Here is a 17,091-nt window from a genome sequence, read left to right as displayed (position 1 = left end):
CGATATGGCTTTTTGAAGGCTGGCTGATACCAATAGTTTTAGATTGAAGTCACTGACCATTTTCATACCAAATAATTACAAAGATTCAGTGTTTCCCCCAGAACTTGATCCTTAGCAGGGTGGAAAAGCCTCTGAAATCCCAATTAGACCATAATGGGACACTAAAACTCTCCACTGAAACCCATGCTAATTAAAATCTTCTGTCTGAGTTGGAAGCTGAGGCAGGTTGGTTGGCGGGTTGAGCTATTCAATGCTAGGTTTAAATGAAGAACTGATTTACAAAAAACAATACTGAACAATTAAATGAAGGAATAAAATGTACAAAGAACATCAAATTTCATTGCAGGTTTTACAGACTGTTTTTATGCAACTGTGGTCAACAAGAACCATATTGGCAGAGGACGACATGACTGGCTGATATCTGATATTTAATAAAAGTCTAAAAATATTGGCAAAACCCAACTATTACATGCCCATTTATTTTACTATAAGCACATTAACTGTGTGTGTGTGTGTGTGTGTGTGTGTGTGTGTCTGGGTCCCTCCAGGTGAAGATGATGGCAGGGACCTGACCAAGATGGAGGAGAGGGTGTGGGACCCCAGCAGCTCACTGACAGAGAAACAGATCGACCAGTTCTTAGTAGTAGCTCGGTAAGTCCAAATACATACAAAGCAATATTTATACATCTAAGCCCCTCAAACTTTTTCCAACCTCCAGTGATCCTGTTTTTCCGTAGTAGAACTAGATTTTGTTGCTAAGCAGTTTTAGCCAAATCAGTGCTTATTGGCTGGAAGTGTATTATTTGCCTGGCAACATTACATTATTGAATATTCTATCAGGAAGCGCTAGATTTGGGACTTCACAGACTTCTAATGACTTGTTGTGAATCTAACGTGTTTTTGATAGATGGTTCTGAGAAACAGTCAGGTGGATGTTGTTTTTTTTTTTTTTACCCTAGCAGATCTAACACTGAATTTAGATGGTGAAAATGAAAGCTTATGTTCTCTTTCTCTTTTTACATTTATGTCTCTGTTTGTCTCTCTCGCTCTCTCTCACTCTTTCTCTCTCCCCCCCTTTTCTGTGTCCCCCAGGTCAGTAGGTACATTCGCCAGAGCCCTGGACTGCAGTAGTTCTGTCCGGCAGCCCAGCCTTCACATGAGTGCTGCTGCAGCCTCTAGAGATATCACCTTGGTAAGATAAACACACACACACATGAAAGCTTCCTTGGGTTAAATCGCTATCACACCATAGGTGAAAAGTGTAGGAGTGAAGCATTACTGTTAATCAAAGAAAATGCTTGTAGCTGGTGTGTGTGTGTATGTGTGTGTGTGTGTGTGTGTGTGTGTGTGTGTGTGTGTGTGTGTGTGTGTGTGTGTGTGTGTGTGTGTGTTAGTGATTGTCAAGGGCTGTCTGGTTATCCTTAACAAGCACTCGGCCCCAGCAGCCTTGTGCGGGCCTATTCTGCCCTAGTTCTGATCCTCATATATAAAACATCCATGAGAGGCCTTCAAGCTACACGCACACACACACACACACACACACACACACACACACACACACACACTCACTCCAAAGCCTTACACGGGGGGTACATATAATGATTCAAAGACTCAGCTTCGTTTTCCAAACTCCACAGACTGAACAAATAAAAATGTCATACTCGTAAGTAGTCAACAAAATACTGAACAAAAGGAAATGATGCATTTTGTTAACTATCAACCAAAACCATCTGTGTATGAAATGTTACTGACTTATAGTGCCAACCTATTTCCCCGATTGATTGAGTAATTGATTGATTCAATTTATTTGACAGCTTCATTTGTAAGAATATGGGCAATTCGCTAAAATAGAAAAAACACCCATGGGTTAAAATATCCGGATACTGAAGTACAGCCGTGCCCCTGAGTGATTTATTATTGATGGTTTAGTCAATTGATCGTTTGATCCAATTTATTTTACATTTTCATATTTAAGAGTGAGGACAGTTAAACTAAAACAGAAAAAACACATAAATTTAAAAAACAAACATGTCAGGGCAATGCAATAGAGTCCTGAGGCTTATTTCCATCTTGTGTTTAGTTCCATGCCATGGACACCCTCCATGCCACGGGCTACGACATGACACGGGCCATTGCGGCACTGGTGCCCCAGGGCGGGCCCGTCCTGTGCAGGGACGAGATGGAGGAGTGGAGCGCCTCGGAGGCCAACCTGTTCGAGGAGGCGCTGGAGAAATACGGCAAAGACTTCACCGATATCCAGCAGGACTTTGTGAGTAGCAAACGGTTGAAAAGCCAAATTCAAATTTGGAGAATTGTGGGAGAGTTTAGGTTTTTTGGATACCTCTGTGTCTGAGGAGAGTATTTCAAAGGATTTCTTCTTAATTAGATGGGATACAGTGAACATATGCAGAACATTTTGAGTACCTGCTATGCTCCTTAGCCTGGATGCTCGTGCGTGGGATGTCCAAAGTTAATTTCAAGATGTGTAGGTATTCATTCGACCGTAATTGCTGCTTCTGAGTGTAGAAACCACAGAATTAGAGTTCAACTTCTATAGCAGACATTAACATTTCATTTAGGCATTTAGCTGATGCCTTTATGCAGAACAGTTTTCGACTGCAACAGTAAAATAAGTTTAAATTTCTAGACTGCCAACATTACAGCCATCCAACAGCAAAGAGTGCGAGGGTCAAAGCCACAGCACAGAATAAGAAGTACTCCTTTATCCAGGGAAACATCACACTGACATGTTTTTGACCAGATTGACTAAGTATGGGACTGATTTAGAGGCAAAGACAATGCTGCCTCTCTGCTGTGGGTCCTAGTCCTCTATGCTTGCAGCCTGAGAAGAACAGTGCTGCCGTTCCTGGAGTTCCTAACAATAAATTGTGCCAGGCCGTCACTGTGTGCCTCACTCTACCACCTGGTGGCTGGCTGCCGTCAGTGCTGCTCGCTCGGTTTCCACCCAGGCCTTTCCCCAAACAACAGGACTAACCACCGTTATGGGTGGGGCCACTACTGGCAACTTGACAGCTCTGTTGCCTCGCAAACTTCTTAGAGGGAACTTTACAATGCAACATTAGTAGATCGAAATAGATTTTTATGGTCAGTTGCAAATTTTTCTGTCATACATGCATAAACCGTTAAATAAACTGTTATTTTTGACACTAAACCTTGTTCGAGAGAAAAATATTCGTGTTCGTCTTTTAGCAGTGCCGTGCGTCACATTCAATCGTTCACACACATTCACACCTGCGAGTCACATTACTATTGAGCAACAGCACTGGAGATGTTACTGGTTAAGTGCTTTGTTCAAAGGCATCTGGACAGTCAAGTGAGTGTAGAGCGTTACACGTTCACTTCTCACATCCAGATTTCTTCCACCAGTCAGGAGATTCAAACCACGCTCCCACCACCCCAGTGAATAATAGACTGAAATAATGGTTCTTTTTTTTCTGCTCTCTCCTTCTCCAGCTGCCCTGGAAGTCTCTGACCAGTATTATTGAGTATTACTACATGTGGAAGACCACAGACAGATATGTACAGCAGGTAACTCCATGCATTAATCTTCAGTGATTCATGATCAACATCTCGAGGGGCAGTTTTGCCAGGATTTATGACCAGCCGTATTTCTTAATGATAATTTCGTTCCTTTATAGCCCACTGAGTCTTCCCCATTGATTTTGTCACATTTGATGATTTACATCCCCGGTGAAGGCAATATTGCTCCTCTCCATTGTCTCCTAAATACCTTAATTGCTTGATTTGGACCATCTGTGTCACTGAGGGAAGGAACTAACTTCTGATCACAACCTTCTCTCTCTCTCCTTTCTCCCTCCTCCTCACCCTCTGTCTCCGGTCCAGAAACGGTTAAAAGCAGCGGAGGCGGAGAGCAAGCTGAAGCAGGTCTACATCCCTAACTAGTGAGTAACTTGGTGGACGTTCTTGTGAGGAATACTGGGATTTATCAGTATTCATTAGAGGAGACTCACCCCATTTGAACACATGGAAAAATTAATGGTACAAAGTTTAGGAAGTGTTGGACTGACCTTCTCAGCAGGATATTTTAAAGTTGGACATCTGCTCCAGTTGTTAGAGCACACACCCTTCTTTCACTCTATTAGTATTCATGAAAGCTCCCACTACAGTATCAGTGTAACTGCTGTCCCTGGCAGCTGGCTGATGAATGTTATCTATTCTCTTGGTGAATGTACTCTGAGTTAGCCTGTCTTATCGTTTCTGTACTGACCCCGTCTCTGTGTTTGTCCCCTACCAGTAACAAGCCCAACCCTAACCAGCTGAGTAACAGTGTAAAGCCGCCCCTGGTCAACGGAGCGGCAGGTACAGTGGTCCCAGCACCTCCGGGTCAAACCCCTGGCCTGGGCCGAGCCTGCGAAAGCTGCTACAGTAAGTCACTCGCATAGCGCTGCTGCTGCTAAAAACCATGTAGCTGCAGTCGCTGTTTCTCATTTTCTTCTTAGAATTAAAATATGACACAATTATGTATGTGTGAGTTTCGTGATTCTTGGGCTTTTTAAACGTGTGAAATTTACCAAACAGGAATGCTGCTTCAGCTGAAATTAAAAAAATAATTAATTTAATTTAATTTCAAAAATACATGGGCGTCTCTTTTCTTCATGCTTAAAAAGCTTAATTTTTGCATGTATGTGTTTTCACCCAAGCGCAGCAAAAGATACACATGCAGAGGCGGGGCTAAGCAGGAAAAACACCATTGTAGGGTACACACTCGTCCCCTGCTCGTACATTCCCATCCAAATCACTTGTACTGAGATTGTTGCTGAACCAAATTTCAATAGCTGTTTTGTACTTTTACTAAATTGTCTTCATGTTAGCCATGTTGACATTTACATAATTAGCTGTCTCTGCTGTCGGTAAACTGTACACTGGTCACTGAATCAGTGACTTTGGGGTTGCATGTCGATATCTCACTGCGCTGCCTTGTACACCTTGTTATAGATACACAGTGCTCAACCTGGTAGTTGCAAGGTGACGTTTCGAACCTTTTCTTGCAAGTACCAAGATGAGCACTCTGTATCTACAGCAAGATGTCTCTTTCATCTGACATCCAAGCAAGATTTGTAGATAAATGCTTACTCTAGACCATGGCACCAAGGTATAGTTATATATCTGTATATTGGTAGATGCTGTTCAGTAAAAACCAGATCATCTAGACTTGGTCACTGAGTGTGTTATACAAAGGAGAGTAAGAATGTGGAAAACAGAGACATGAGAGAGGAGAGTATTATCTGCCCCGCAGCAGAGTATTGTGTGAGCTATTTTAGTGGTTGTAATTAATTCAGTGATGAATGATTAACGGTTGTGCTTGCGCATGCATGCACTTGTGCATGTGTTCATGATTGTGTGTGGGATTATGGGCAATCTCACGCACGTGTGTGTGTGTGTTGGTCTGTTAGTGTGTCACTGCACTCACTTTGCTCTGTGTGGATGTATGTGTATGGTTGTGTGTGTGCCTGCACATGTCCATGCTTGTGTGTGTGTGTGTGTGTGTGTGTGTGTGTGTGTAGCCAGCAGCTCCTACCAGTGGTACTCGTGGGGACCTCCCAACATGCAGTGTCGTCTGTGCGCCTCATGCTGGACCTACTGGAAGAAGTACGGAGGGCTGAAGATGCCCACCAGGCTGGACGGAGAGAGGCCTGGACCCAACCGCAACAACATGGTACGCACACACACACACACACACACACACACACACTAACACACACACATGCATACACCCTTGTGAATACTTGAGAGGACATTCAGTTTACTTACTTTCATTCTGCAATCCCCAATCATCAGTACACTACATGCCTATCCTTTGTTTAATTTTACGTCTAACCCTAACCACAGACTCTGAAACCATAACCAGTCCTCAGAAGTGACCCCATGTTAACATCCAAAGAATCACACATGCACACACACATTCATGCACTTAAATCCCCTTAGCATTTCAACAAACCAGATTAAGTTACACAACTCAACACAAACATAGCTGAAACATTACTGGAGATTTGCCAGCCTCTGATGAAGGGTGTAGATTGTTTAGCAATGAACTCAGGGTCCCGGTTAATTATTGGGCTATTAAATTACTTTAGTTGTCTACATCAGCCTGGCCAGTGTGCTAAATGGACGGTGTTTGCACTTTTGGGGGCATTCCAGTCAATTCCATGTTGCCAAGCAAGATCAATAAATCCCTTGAAAAAGTAATTAAATCCATTTCAGATGACAGTTCACTCCAAATCTTCTGGCTGTGAGTCAGGTGATAATTTGCCCTTTTGGCTTATAGTTCCTGTGAAATGTAGTGATTTATATTCTTCCTCCTTTCTTGGGATTTCCTTGTTTTGTACTTAGTGTGTCAGTATTTCTTGCATCACTGTGCAAGTTGCCGATACATCTTGCATCGCGCCCACCAAGACACATTGGCATACATTTATGTTACTTGGCTAATAAAGACGTTCTTGTTCTCATTCTGATCGGACCTCCAGAGCCCCCATGGCCTTCCCCTGCGGCACAGCGGCAGCCCCAAGTTTGCGGTGAAGACGCGGCAGGCTTTCTACCTGCAGACCACCGGGCTGACGCGGGAGGCGCGGCGCCTCTGCCAGGACATCATCAGGCCGCGCTACCTGGCCAGGCACCCCTACCTCCCTGTCAACACAGCAGCCATCAAGGCCGAATGTGAGCACCTGGATCAGTCACACTGATCCTTAGTGTTCTATTCTTTGTTTTTTGTTTGGATTTAGTATAGTTGGTTCAGTCAGTTTTATTGGTCAAATTTTTAAATGCACGCGTCTCAAAATGACCAAAGATGACACAAATTCAAATGCTTATTTCCATCTTGGCCCTTGGTCATAAACCCATAGACAAAGAGACAGACAAAATGTAATATACCTTATATATACCTTAATTGTATTTCATGTATTTTTTAATTAGCACACACTGAATATAGACAGGAAAAAGAGAAAGACATTTTACAGGATAGCATGAGCCAGCATTAAACCATCACTGCCATCACCAAGGACTTAATGTATTTGTATTAATGTACTTTGGTATGTTTAGTGTCCTTTTACATTTTGGGACATTAATTAAATTGTTTCATATTATAGAGCAGTCTTTGAAGAATAGCCCTGTTGAGCTAAAAGAGATTCCAAGAAAGAGAGACTGTTGTATACAGGGGCTTGTAAAGATAATTCTCTCGTACATTTGCTTCTCTTTCTGCTCGTAGCTCGACTGTGCAATCTCACTGTATTAAGTTTTCATTAACTGTGCTGTTGCAATTTAATTCTACAGGTGCTCTGCGGTTGCCAGATAGGCCAAAAAAGCCTTTGCCGCTGAAACCTGTGGATCGTAAACCTCTGGAGTCAGTGGTCCGATATTTAGGTAAGAAGAAGCCAGAGGAACCACTGGTTGCATAATCTTTTGCATATATTTTCAGGCAGTTTCAGCTGGGCCTAGGTGTTATTTTTTGACTCAAGAACTGGTTTAGATACTTCAAATGTCATACCAGCTCTGAAATGGTACTTTTTTGCTGCTTTTACTGCTTGGATATTTTGATTAATTCTTCCTATTTGGAATGAACACACATTCATTATGAGAAAAAAATAATCCTTTTGCTCTTCTTAGAGGAATTATGGGTAATTATATTTTTTTGGAAATACCATCATAAACATTTAGACTAGTGTAATAATCTGTTCTTGTTGGTAATTTTGATATCTCAAAATCGATACCAAAAACCAGTATGACAACATTATTTCCTCCAATATACACCTGTTGTTCTTATTCAACTTTTAGAAAATATTCTGTCACCTATGATGACTAAATTCCTTCTCGTTGTGTTTTAATGTTCTTTAATCATTCACTCACTGCTCTCCTACCTGCTTATCTAAAATGACCTGCTTTCTCACCTCTTTTCTTTTTCCTCCTCTCTCCCTCTTTCTCTCTTTGTCTCACCCCTTCTCCCCCCTCAGAAGCACACCCCCGTCCAGCCAAACCGGACCCCCCCATTCGCGGAGGGTCCATCTCCACAGGCAGCCTGACACCCATAAAAGCCTCTCCCATCCTCAACAACGGCTCACCCACCATCCTGGGCAAACGCACCTATGAACAGCACAATGGACTGGATGGTGAGTGAGACACGCACAGGACTGAGCAGGAGCAGTGTGCGTGTGTGTGTGTGTGTGTGTGTGTGTGTGTGTGTGTTCGTCAGGGTTGGGATCAGCTCACTTTCATTTCACTCCAAATGTAAGTTGAACCACAATTCCCATAATAATGCTAGCTTTTTTGGTTAGTAATAAAATAAAAAAATAATTTTGTTCCTCAAATCAGCATTATGTTCACCTTATCTAACCACTAACTATTTTCTTGTCAGATTGGATATGAGACTTATTCCTACAAAGAAAACTGAATGCCTCAATTGAAAGGAAATTGACCCTGACTGTGGCATGCGTGTGTGTGTGTGTGTGTGTGTGTGTGTTGGTTTGTGTGCAGACTCCTAAGGCAATAGTTCTCATGTTTTGTAATTATTGGCATGGAATAAGAAGGCCTATTTATAATTTGCTCTGAAATATCACACAACCTTTAGCTAGTATGATCATCCAAGGTTCAAATTCCAGTATCTTGATGAGAGAGCAAGTATGATCATATGCTGAGCTGATTTGATTTTAATGTCGTTGTAATATTTTTTTTATGTAGCATTAATGTTCCTTACAATGCAGCAAAATGTAGCAGCACAAACATGCTTGAATTCATTAGATTTATTGTTAAAGTTGTTATATCTTTGTTGAACATTGATTATTTTTAAGATTTGAGAACAAACCGAAGGCACTTCTGAGCTTACTCCATGGCCTCAAAACACCAGTTCAAATCCACTGCCCGAAGGGTTTGTGTGGGGCTTATTTATTTATTTATTTATTTTTGGGGGGTTGTGTCCCACTTTCCCTCTCCCTCGCAAGAGAAAGAGGGAGAGAGAGAGAGAGAGACACAGACTGAGAGATCAAGAAGAGTGAGAGAAAGCGAGAAAGAGAGACAGAAAGGGGGAGAGAGATTGCGAGAGGATCGGATGGGATCAGCCTTGCTGCTTTAGCTGGAGGCTACAGCCTGCGTTGTCATGGTAACGGCAGAGAGGAGGAGGACTTTGTGAGTGTATCCTGAGGGAGAGCAGCTCTACTGGCCTGCTAGCTCACCTCAGGCCCAGGCTGGGATAACACACTAGGATGAGATTTGGATTGGAAATTAGCCTGTTTACTATGCTAGGCACTGGGATGGGTTAGGGAATGCTTGGATTTTTACCACCAACATGTCAACTCTGGATATCATTTCATTTCGTGGTAATTATGGGAAAATAGGACATGTTTCTTTATTTTTTATTACTTTTAAATAGATTTACAATACATCTATTCTATCTATTACTATTCATAACATATTCTTTCTTTGGCTTTGTTTTAATAGTTAAAAATCAGGGACCGCTGCATTGATGTTTCTCAACTAAATGTAACCTAATGAGTGGAGTATTCCCAAGTTTGTCAATACCAGTGTGTTCTAAAGTACTCTTATTAATTCCAACTCTATCATTTTCTTATCTTATCATCATTACCATCTTATTGTCATTATCTTATTAATTTGTTTTTGATACTTAACACCACTGGACACTGGCTGAAAGACTTTTCAAATCAGAACAGGTTGTGAGTGGCACATATTAAACAGTTTTTTTAATTTATTTTTTTATTGCTACTGTGGAGAATTATGTAACAGAATTCTAAATACACGGCTCGATTGAAGATTTGGCATTGGGCGAGGATCAGGCTTTCGTGAAACCACGTTCACCGTTTTTAGTGTAATTTTGCAAATGCAGTGGATCGCCTGCGCTCTCTGGGTTTTGGATCAATGTCAGCGTGTTATGCATCCATCTTTTGTTTTGGAAAATCACTCGCTATGTCAAACCTCATAGGCACAACACGCAGTGTGGTAAACAGACCATGTAGCACAGCTTTGGACTCCATCAGTGTGAATTCATAAACATGGCTGCTTTAAGTAGAATATTTGCTGTCTAAGAAGATTTGCAGTTAAAGTGCCAAATTGTTAATGTTGTGATGTTGTCAGATGGTCAGCTTGTCAGCACTATGATAATGAATATTTATGAAGATTATTGGATGAATGTTAAGCGATATTTGACCAGTACAGGCTACTATTCCTTTCTCTGATGCCAAGCAGAGCTGTACTGCTATGAGGGAGAAGAGAGAATGAGGGAGAAGTGAAGAGGAGAGTGTAAAGTTGGTGTTTTGAGTGTTAAAGCACAGATTCTGCACAGTCCCGAGGCGATGATGTACAGTTTTTTTTCTGAATAGGCTGAGGATTGTGGGAGTTGTGTGAAAATCTGCGTCTTCGGTTAATTTTCACAATAGTTGACCTTTTACTTCATTCTGTTAATTAGACACTGCTCAATAAAGAATAGACCCGATTTGTAGAAATTGTTTTTCTCAAGTGACGAAGTTTGATGGTGCGCAGGCAGAAAGGGGTGAAGTGTCATGTCCTGATGACGTCTTTATCCAGATATGGTAGGACTAGAGTAAAGGTGGAGTAGGATAGGTTAGACTTTGATTCTCTCCTCTCCTCTCTCTGTTTCTCCTCTCTCCTCTCTCTTTCTCCTCTCCTCTCCTCTTCTCTCTCTCTTTCTCCTCTCCTCTCCTCTGTTATCCAAGAGACTTGAGACATCCTTGAGTCCAAAAGAACTTAAGTAGTACTTTTTGGTGCCACCAGAGGGCAGAAGATTTCATGTTTTGGTATAACCATTAGTGGCAGGGGACTGATTGCTGACTGCAGGAGGCAGATTGTTTGTGTGTGTGTGTGTGTGTGTGTGTGTGTGTGCGTGTGTGCGTGTGTGTTTTCTGAACCAGTCCAAACTAATACCCCTTGTGCCCTTCCCCATCTGTAGGCACTAAATCCAAAGCCCTGGCTCCGCAGTGGGACATCATGGCCAAACGGGTGAGCGAAGCGGGACGTCCCTCGGGCCCCATGCAGGACGAGGTACATGAACTGGACTGACCACTCTATGGGAACGACCTCTATTACAAACCCCAGTGAGGTAAGACACACTGCTGGGAAACTAGGGCTGCAACTGGCAAAAATAAAAATCCCGATTCTTCCCTTCTCCTTTCTTTTCCACTTTGCTCATCGCAACTTTTCTCCAAAGGTTTCTCTCTTTCTTTCCCACGGAGCTGCCTGCTTCTCCATTTTAATTTTAATTTTGGTCACATGGGCGAACGTTGCACATTCAAAGGCTCTGACCTGTCACACATGATGGAAGTGCTTGATACTTTCAGGGGAAATGAAAATATAAAAGCACCTCATAATTGCTGAAATAAACATAATCATGGAAACATAAAATCCTAGGTTTTTCCGGTGCTTAGTATCATTGTACTGTAAATCATACATTTTTCATGCCATTTTTTTCTTCACTTTTTTCACTTTCTTTGTTGAATGAAAACACAATTCAGTATACAATGGAATAAATTATTTTCTGTGCAACATTTTGTGTGCCGTTGTGGTTTTCTAAACAAAATCAGATCATGTACAGTTGATTTCTTCTCCCTACCTGTAATCTAGCTCTTAAGCCCTATTCAGACAGGATTAGTGTTACAGGGGGACATGAGGTGATGTAATCATTACCGGAGCATGTCTGTAGTTTCAGTCCTGTCTGAATCAGTAAAAATTCCAGCCTGGTTTATCTCCTGTAAAATGGTCCGTAAAAAATAACCTTCAGGTAAAACTAGTCCCATCCGAATTTACACAACCGTGTAGTTATGGACCATCTGCACTTTTAAAGCGGTTTTCATCCCAAACTGAGATCAGACCCAAAGTCTCAACTCTGGTCCAGTTGTGATCCAGTTTTTCCGCTCTTGCAGCCATGCTGTATTGTTAATGTTTGAGCATGTCAGCGTCAATTGCGGAAGTTATGTATGACGCATGGTAGGGCTGAACAATTAATCGAAATTTTATCAAAATCGCAATATGGCCTACTGCAATTTTCAAATCGCAGGAGGCGCAATATTTGTTAAAGGCGAAATGTGTGTCAAAATACCATTTTAAATTAAATATTGTCGTGCTGCAGAGATGTCCTGGCCTACACATCATATTCTACAGACTTAAGAAAACATCTTTGTTTGGTACAGATCCCCGCAAAAATCACACCATAATCGTTTTAATACGTCTTTCAATGAAAATGAGAATAATGATGTAAAAATTATCATTCCCTCTAATATCGCAAGTCATATCGCAATTGCAACTTCAGTCAAAATAATCGCAATTAGATATTTTTTCAAAATCGTTCAGCCCTAACGCATGGTACATTTTTAATGTGATGATAACGCAGAAATGGAGTAGACACTCCCATCTCTGTAAATTTGGAGAGTGATTACAGAGATCTCTTATCCTGTGCAAATTGTCTATTGACATTACAGATGTCCTGTGTTAATAATTAACAGCACGCACAAAACCTTTTGACGCCTGATGAAGGTCCTTGACCGAAACATTGCCTCCTAATAAATTCATTTTTTGATGTGCAAGTGCAGACAGTGTGCGAGTATTTTTTATCTATCCTTATGGACTGTTGATCTCTACACACCTGTCACTAAGACTGCCTCTCAGGTGTGCAAAAGCTTTCTTTATTCACCGTTTTATTCCTTAAAATTTACATTAAGATACTAAACATCGGTGTGGTATCGATGGGTATCATGTTTAGTTACCCAGCCCTGTTATTCTATAGAATCAAGTTTATTTTGATGCTGTGAAATATGGTAAAGATGAATTGTATAGTGGTAGCTGAGGGATGTATCAGTAGGATTACTAAGGATAAGCAGGTATACTGTGACTGTATTGTTCTTTTAATTGTACTTAGAGTGACAGGGAAAAGACATGAGTGTACCCCATATACACTGCCTCTCAAAAGTTTGGACATACACACAATAATAGTAAAGACATCAAAACTATGAAATAACACAAATGGAATTATGCAGTGACCAAAAAAGTGTTAAACAAATCAAAACTATCTTATATTTCAGATGATTTAAAGTAGCCGCCCTTTGCCTTGATGGAAAGGCAAAAGGCTTTGGAAAGAAATTCATACATAGGATCAACTTCACTATTTATATTTGTCTAAGAAACAAATTTCAAGCATTTAAGCATAAGCGTTTAGATCAAAGTGGCTTTAAGATAATGAAAAACATAGTACATTCAATCAGGTGGGTCCAAACTTTTGACTGGTAGTGTAACTGTTCTTGCCTCTGACAACATGATAACTTCTTTCTAATCACCTTTCCGTGTCTCTCTTGCAGCAGAGGGGGACATACAATGGAAAGACATACAGTGGAAAGGCATTTTCCAATAAACCATGGCCGAGGGCAGCTGAGGGAAGCTGGATGGAGAGGAGACGACAGCATTGGCCACCTCGCTTCAGTCAGCATGAGTCTGTCAGACTGTTGAAGACCGACCGGTCGTCTTTGGAAACAGGGTTTGGCTGTGGTCAATCAGAAGACGAGCCTGACTGTACAGGACTGTGTTTATTACTTACATTTCTCGTTATTACTGTTATTGTAATTATTATTATTGTTATTATTATGATTTTTTTTACCAACTATAACTCGGAAGCTTATCGTTTAATTGTCGATCAAACGATGAAACTTATGAAGTTTCGTGAAAAATGCTTGCAAAACCCTGTGGAAAAGGGTGGAAGGACTGTAACATAAGCCACTTGCATCTTCTTCTTTTGTTTTTTTTTTTTTGTTGTTTTTTTTTAACAAGTTAAGTTCCGCAAGGAGACGCACTTTTATTTCAGCGACATGAGTAACTCCTTGTCCTCTGTTCTATGATTTTGAATGCTTTATGGGATTCTTCTGTTTTGTGAGCCGGCCCTGATCTTTGGCCAGAGAGGTTTAACTTATTGAGAAAGACTTGCTGTTTTTTCTACCTTTTTCACAAGTAATGCATCTATGCTTCGATAATGTAATTAAAAAAGATAATTGATTTTCTCTCTCCTTGTGGTGTCTGTGGACAGAGGTGTCAAAACTTGCACTGAATTGGTGCAGCCATCTTTCAACTTGGTATTCACTCTTTCTCCTTTCATTACACAGGTGTGCATACAGGGTCTATTCAAAACAACTGAAACGTTTCATTCCAAAATGCTCTATATCAATTTAGGAAAAAAATTGCTGCCCTAAAAGTATCAATGTTACAAAAACAAAAGATTCCATTTAGACAAACACAAATGTTTTGTAAGCAAAGGTCTTAAAATGACTGAAAAAATGAGCAAAAATGTGCTTTACTTTCATGTCAACAATCATTTTGTCAGAGTAGTTGTCAATTTTTTCCATTGGTAGATTCGTCATTTAGGAATAAAACTTTTCAATTGCTCCTCTGGTATAAACATATCCATCAGTCATAGTGGCTCTGTCAAGATGTCAATTTATATTTGCTAGAAAGAAAGAAAAATGCTGATATCTGTCGAATTATTTTTGTATTATCGCTGCTATTCAACATACCTGTTCTAAACCTCAACACATAATATATTAGGATTTTATTTAGAACTGTTCCTTTGGCTCAAAGAACAATTGTTTTCTCACCTCTAATATACAAGTAAATGTGATAATCTTTAAAAATGACCACCATTGTGCTGAAATAATGTTTTGTTCTCATCCACTGAACAACTATGACAAAACGATATCTGCAATAATCCGATATCGGCCCGGAATATCACCACACCGATATACTGTATCAGTCGGGTCCTATACCGTTCATGGTAATGGCCCGGGCTGCTTGTTCCTATCATTGTTTCCATCCGCTCATCTGTAGGGCAAGGTCGATGCTAATTGCCGACATAATGATTTTGAGTGATCATCCGGGCCCTCCGTCTTCATGAAGGCCTGTGGAGAGTGGCATGTTGAACGGACCTCGGTATCGCCCATTAATGCCCCATTGAGATGATATCTGGTTAGCGAGATGGCCTTGGCATACAGCTAACGTCATTACCACGCTCTCCAAATCACTGAGTGACCATTCATGCCTCGTTGATAGGGACATTGGCTTTTTGGAAAACCCCACTTCCAATCTAGAAAGAATGGATGAGGTTGTTATGTCAGTTTCATATTCCATTAACATAATGTCATTTGGCTGGATGTGCCTTGTAGTGATTGCATACATTTTCAGAATGGGTGGCCCCGGATAGGAATCAAATGAAACCGAATGCGAGCAATGTTTGTGTCTACCCATTGACCTATACAGGACTGCAATGATTATACTTGGTCTAACCTGGTGCACAGAAACCATCAGAGCCCTACGCTGGAGTCAGGTTTCCTTCATTTTGACCGTATCCTATACATGTGACACCGGTGTAAGTGATGGTCACTGGACACTGGTATCCACATTTTGTCCTGCAGTATCCTCAGCGCGGCTCAAATCCTCCTCCTCTACCTGCTCCTCCCAAAAGAATCAACAACAAACTGCCTTCTACAGCTCACGTAGGTCTTATTTTTAATTCTTCTCCTAGTCCTTTGCACAAAGAAATGTTTTCAGGGCACTATGGCTTTCTTACTATTGGTTGCCTCTAACGATGGTCATCTAAGACTTCAAGCTTATTCTACTGTTGAACTTATTTTTAAGTCATTTTGGATAAAAATGACTTAAATGACTAAAATGAAAACATAAACCACAGACCTTCTGAGTGTTCCTATGCAAGGCTGGAAAATGAATTGGATAATTTCCAGATCCTGAAAAGTTTTGAAATTGGACAAAACAGAAAATAAACTGTTGTCCAGTTCCAATACATGTGACTTCACATGTTATGTAGATGTCGATTCAACATCGTTTCACGTTCTGTGATATTTGTTGTGTGAAGAAAAGCTTTTGAACTTACATGGCCTCGTTAACATGCATGTTCTCCAGCCACTGTCACCATACATCCTACTGAACACCAACTGAAATCTTCCAACTGGGTCAAGAGATCAAGGTTTCGGGAAAAAAGTATCGAAATCTAAAATGGAAAAATATGTAGGAACTCTGCATAGTAGGAGTATGCAGTTTCTCCCAGTCCGGTACTGGGAGAAAGCTCCAGTTCAAATGAGGACACTGGGATCAGTTCAGGAATGAGTTTACAGCAAGGGATTAATGGTCCCAACCACATTACACTTACTCAGCTGTTATTGAACTGATAGTAATCACTTAACTAAGCACTTGTTTGTAGTAAAGTGGATTATAGCAGCCAGCACAGATGAGTAAAGCTCTTAGTTTTGCTCACCACTGTTTCCTCCACTGTTGGATAGAGGAAGTCGTTTCTGTGGGAAAGCACTTGAGGGGAAGTTCATATAGATGTCAGTGGGGTTTATGGCATTTATATAGATATATGGTTTATGAGGTTGCTCCGCACCTGACTGTCAAACAGCGATCCTGACTGCATTCTCACACAAAGTGACTATAATTAGTGTGGATGGCACCTCTGCTTGTGACACTCGATATCCTCAACGGTTCACACCACTACGGACTCCTAAAATATTCATCCCTCTGGAAGGCTAGTTGCAATAAACAAGGTTCCTGCAAAGCTCTGAGAGACTGGGAAAGTACGGGAATTTTTTTTTTTGAAATTTCCAGGTCTTGGAAAGTTTGGGAATTGCACAAAAAGTCTGGAAAGGTATGAGGAACTGGTGCTCAGAACTGATATACGTGTGTCCGCATTTTATGAAGCTGTATACAGATAATGATTTTGTTGAAGGAATAATCTTCAGTAGCAGAGTGATGAGTTAATGTCATGCTGAGCTGACAGTCTCATTTCCCCTGTCTCTCTCAGCATACATTATATTGAATGTCACACCTTCAAAATCAGTCAAGAAATTAATGTCTTGGGTGATTGTGGAGCTTTGAAAGGGAAAATAAGTAGAAACCAGGAATAGAAGATGATTTCCGCACTATGCACCTATGATGTAGGCTACAGTAATTGTTTGGTACATTGCCTTTGTCCCATGTCTTCCACTCTTTGCCTCACCTTTCCTGTTAGAAAGGCCAAAACAAGTAAGGAAGTAAGAAAGAAGAACA

The 17,091-nt window shown here is 40.9% G+C and overlaps 1 protein-coding gene across 4 annotated transcripts in view; it reads left to right on the top strand.

The window, feature by feature from the left end:
• The window catches only part of mta1 (metastasis associated 1), a 36,704-nt gene extending 22,669 nt beyond the window's left edge, over positions 1-14,035 (top strand). For 3 of the 4 annotated variants that reach the window (XM_071915652.2, XM_078289528.1, XM_078289527.1), the window contains 12 exons: positions 549-651; positions 1,093-1,192; positions 2,081-2,269; positions 3,475-3,549; positions 3,865-3,923; positions 4,277-4,407; positions 5,547-5,698; positions 6,507-6,696; positions 7,309-7,398; positions 7,986-8,141; positions 10,949-11,098; positions 13,347-14,035. In XM_071915652.2, coding sequence (XP_071771753.1) covers positions 549-651; positions 1,093-1,192; positions 2,081-2,269; positions 3,475-3,549; positions 3,865-3,923; positions 4,277-4,407; positions 5,547-5,698; positions 6,507-6,696; positions 7,309-7,398; positions 7,986-8,141; positions 10,949-11,058 — 1,355 coding nt within the window. In that variant the 3' untranslated portion in view covers positions 11,059-11,098; positions 13,347-14,035. The remainder of the gene's footprint in view (positions 1-548; positions 652-1,092; positions 1,193-2,080; positions 2,270-3,474; positions 3,550-3,864; positions 3,924-4,276; positions 4,408-5,546; positions 5,699-6,506; positions 6,697-7,308; positions 7,399-7,985; positions 8,142-10,948; positions 11,099-13,346) is intronic. The other variant, XM_078289525.1, reaches the window with a different exon arrangement.
• Positions 14,036-17,091: the final 3,056 nt, after the last annotated feature.

Source organism: Centroberyx gerrardi, chromosome 17 (assembly GCF_048128805.1).
Source record: "Centroberyx gerrardi isolate f3 chromosome 17, fCenGer3.hap1.cur.20231027, whole genome shotgun sequence".
NCBI classification, from domain to species: Eukaryota; Metazoa; Chordata; class Actinopteri; order Beryciformes; family Berycidae; genus Centroberyx; species Centroberyx gerrardi.
The sequence above is the reverse complement of the archived record's forward strand: the minus strand, read 5'-3'. Positions and strand labels throughout refer to the sequence as shown.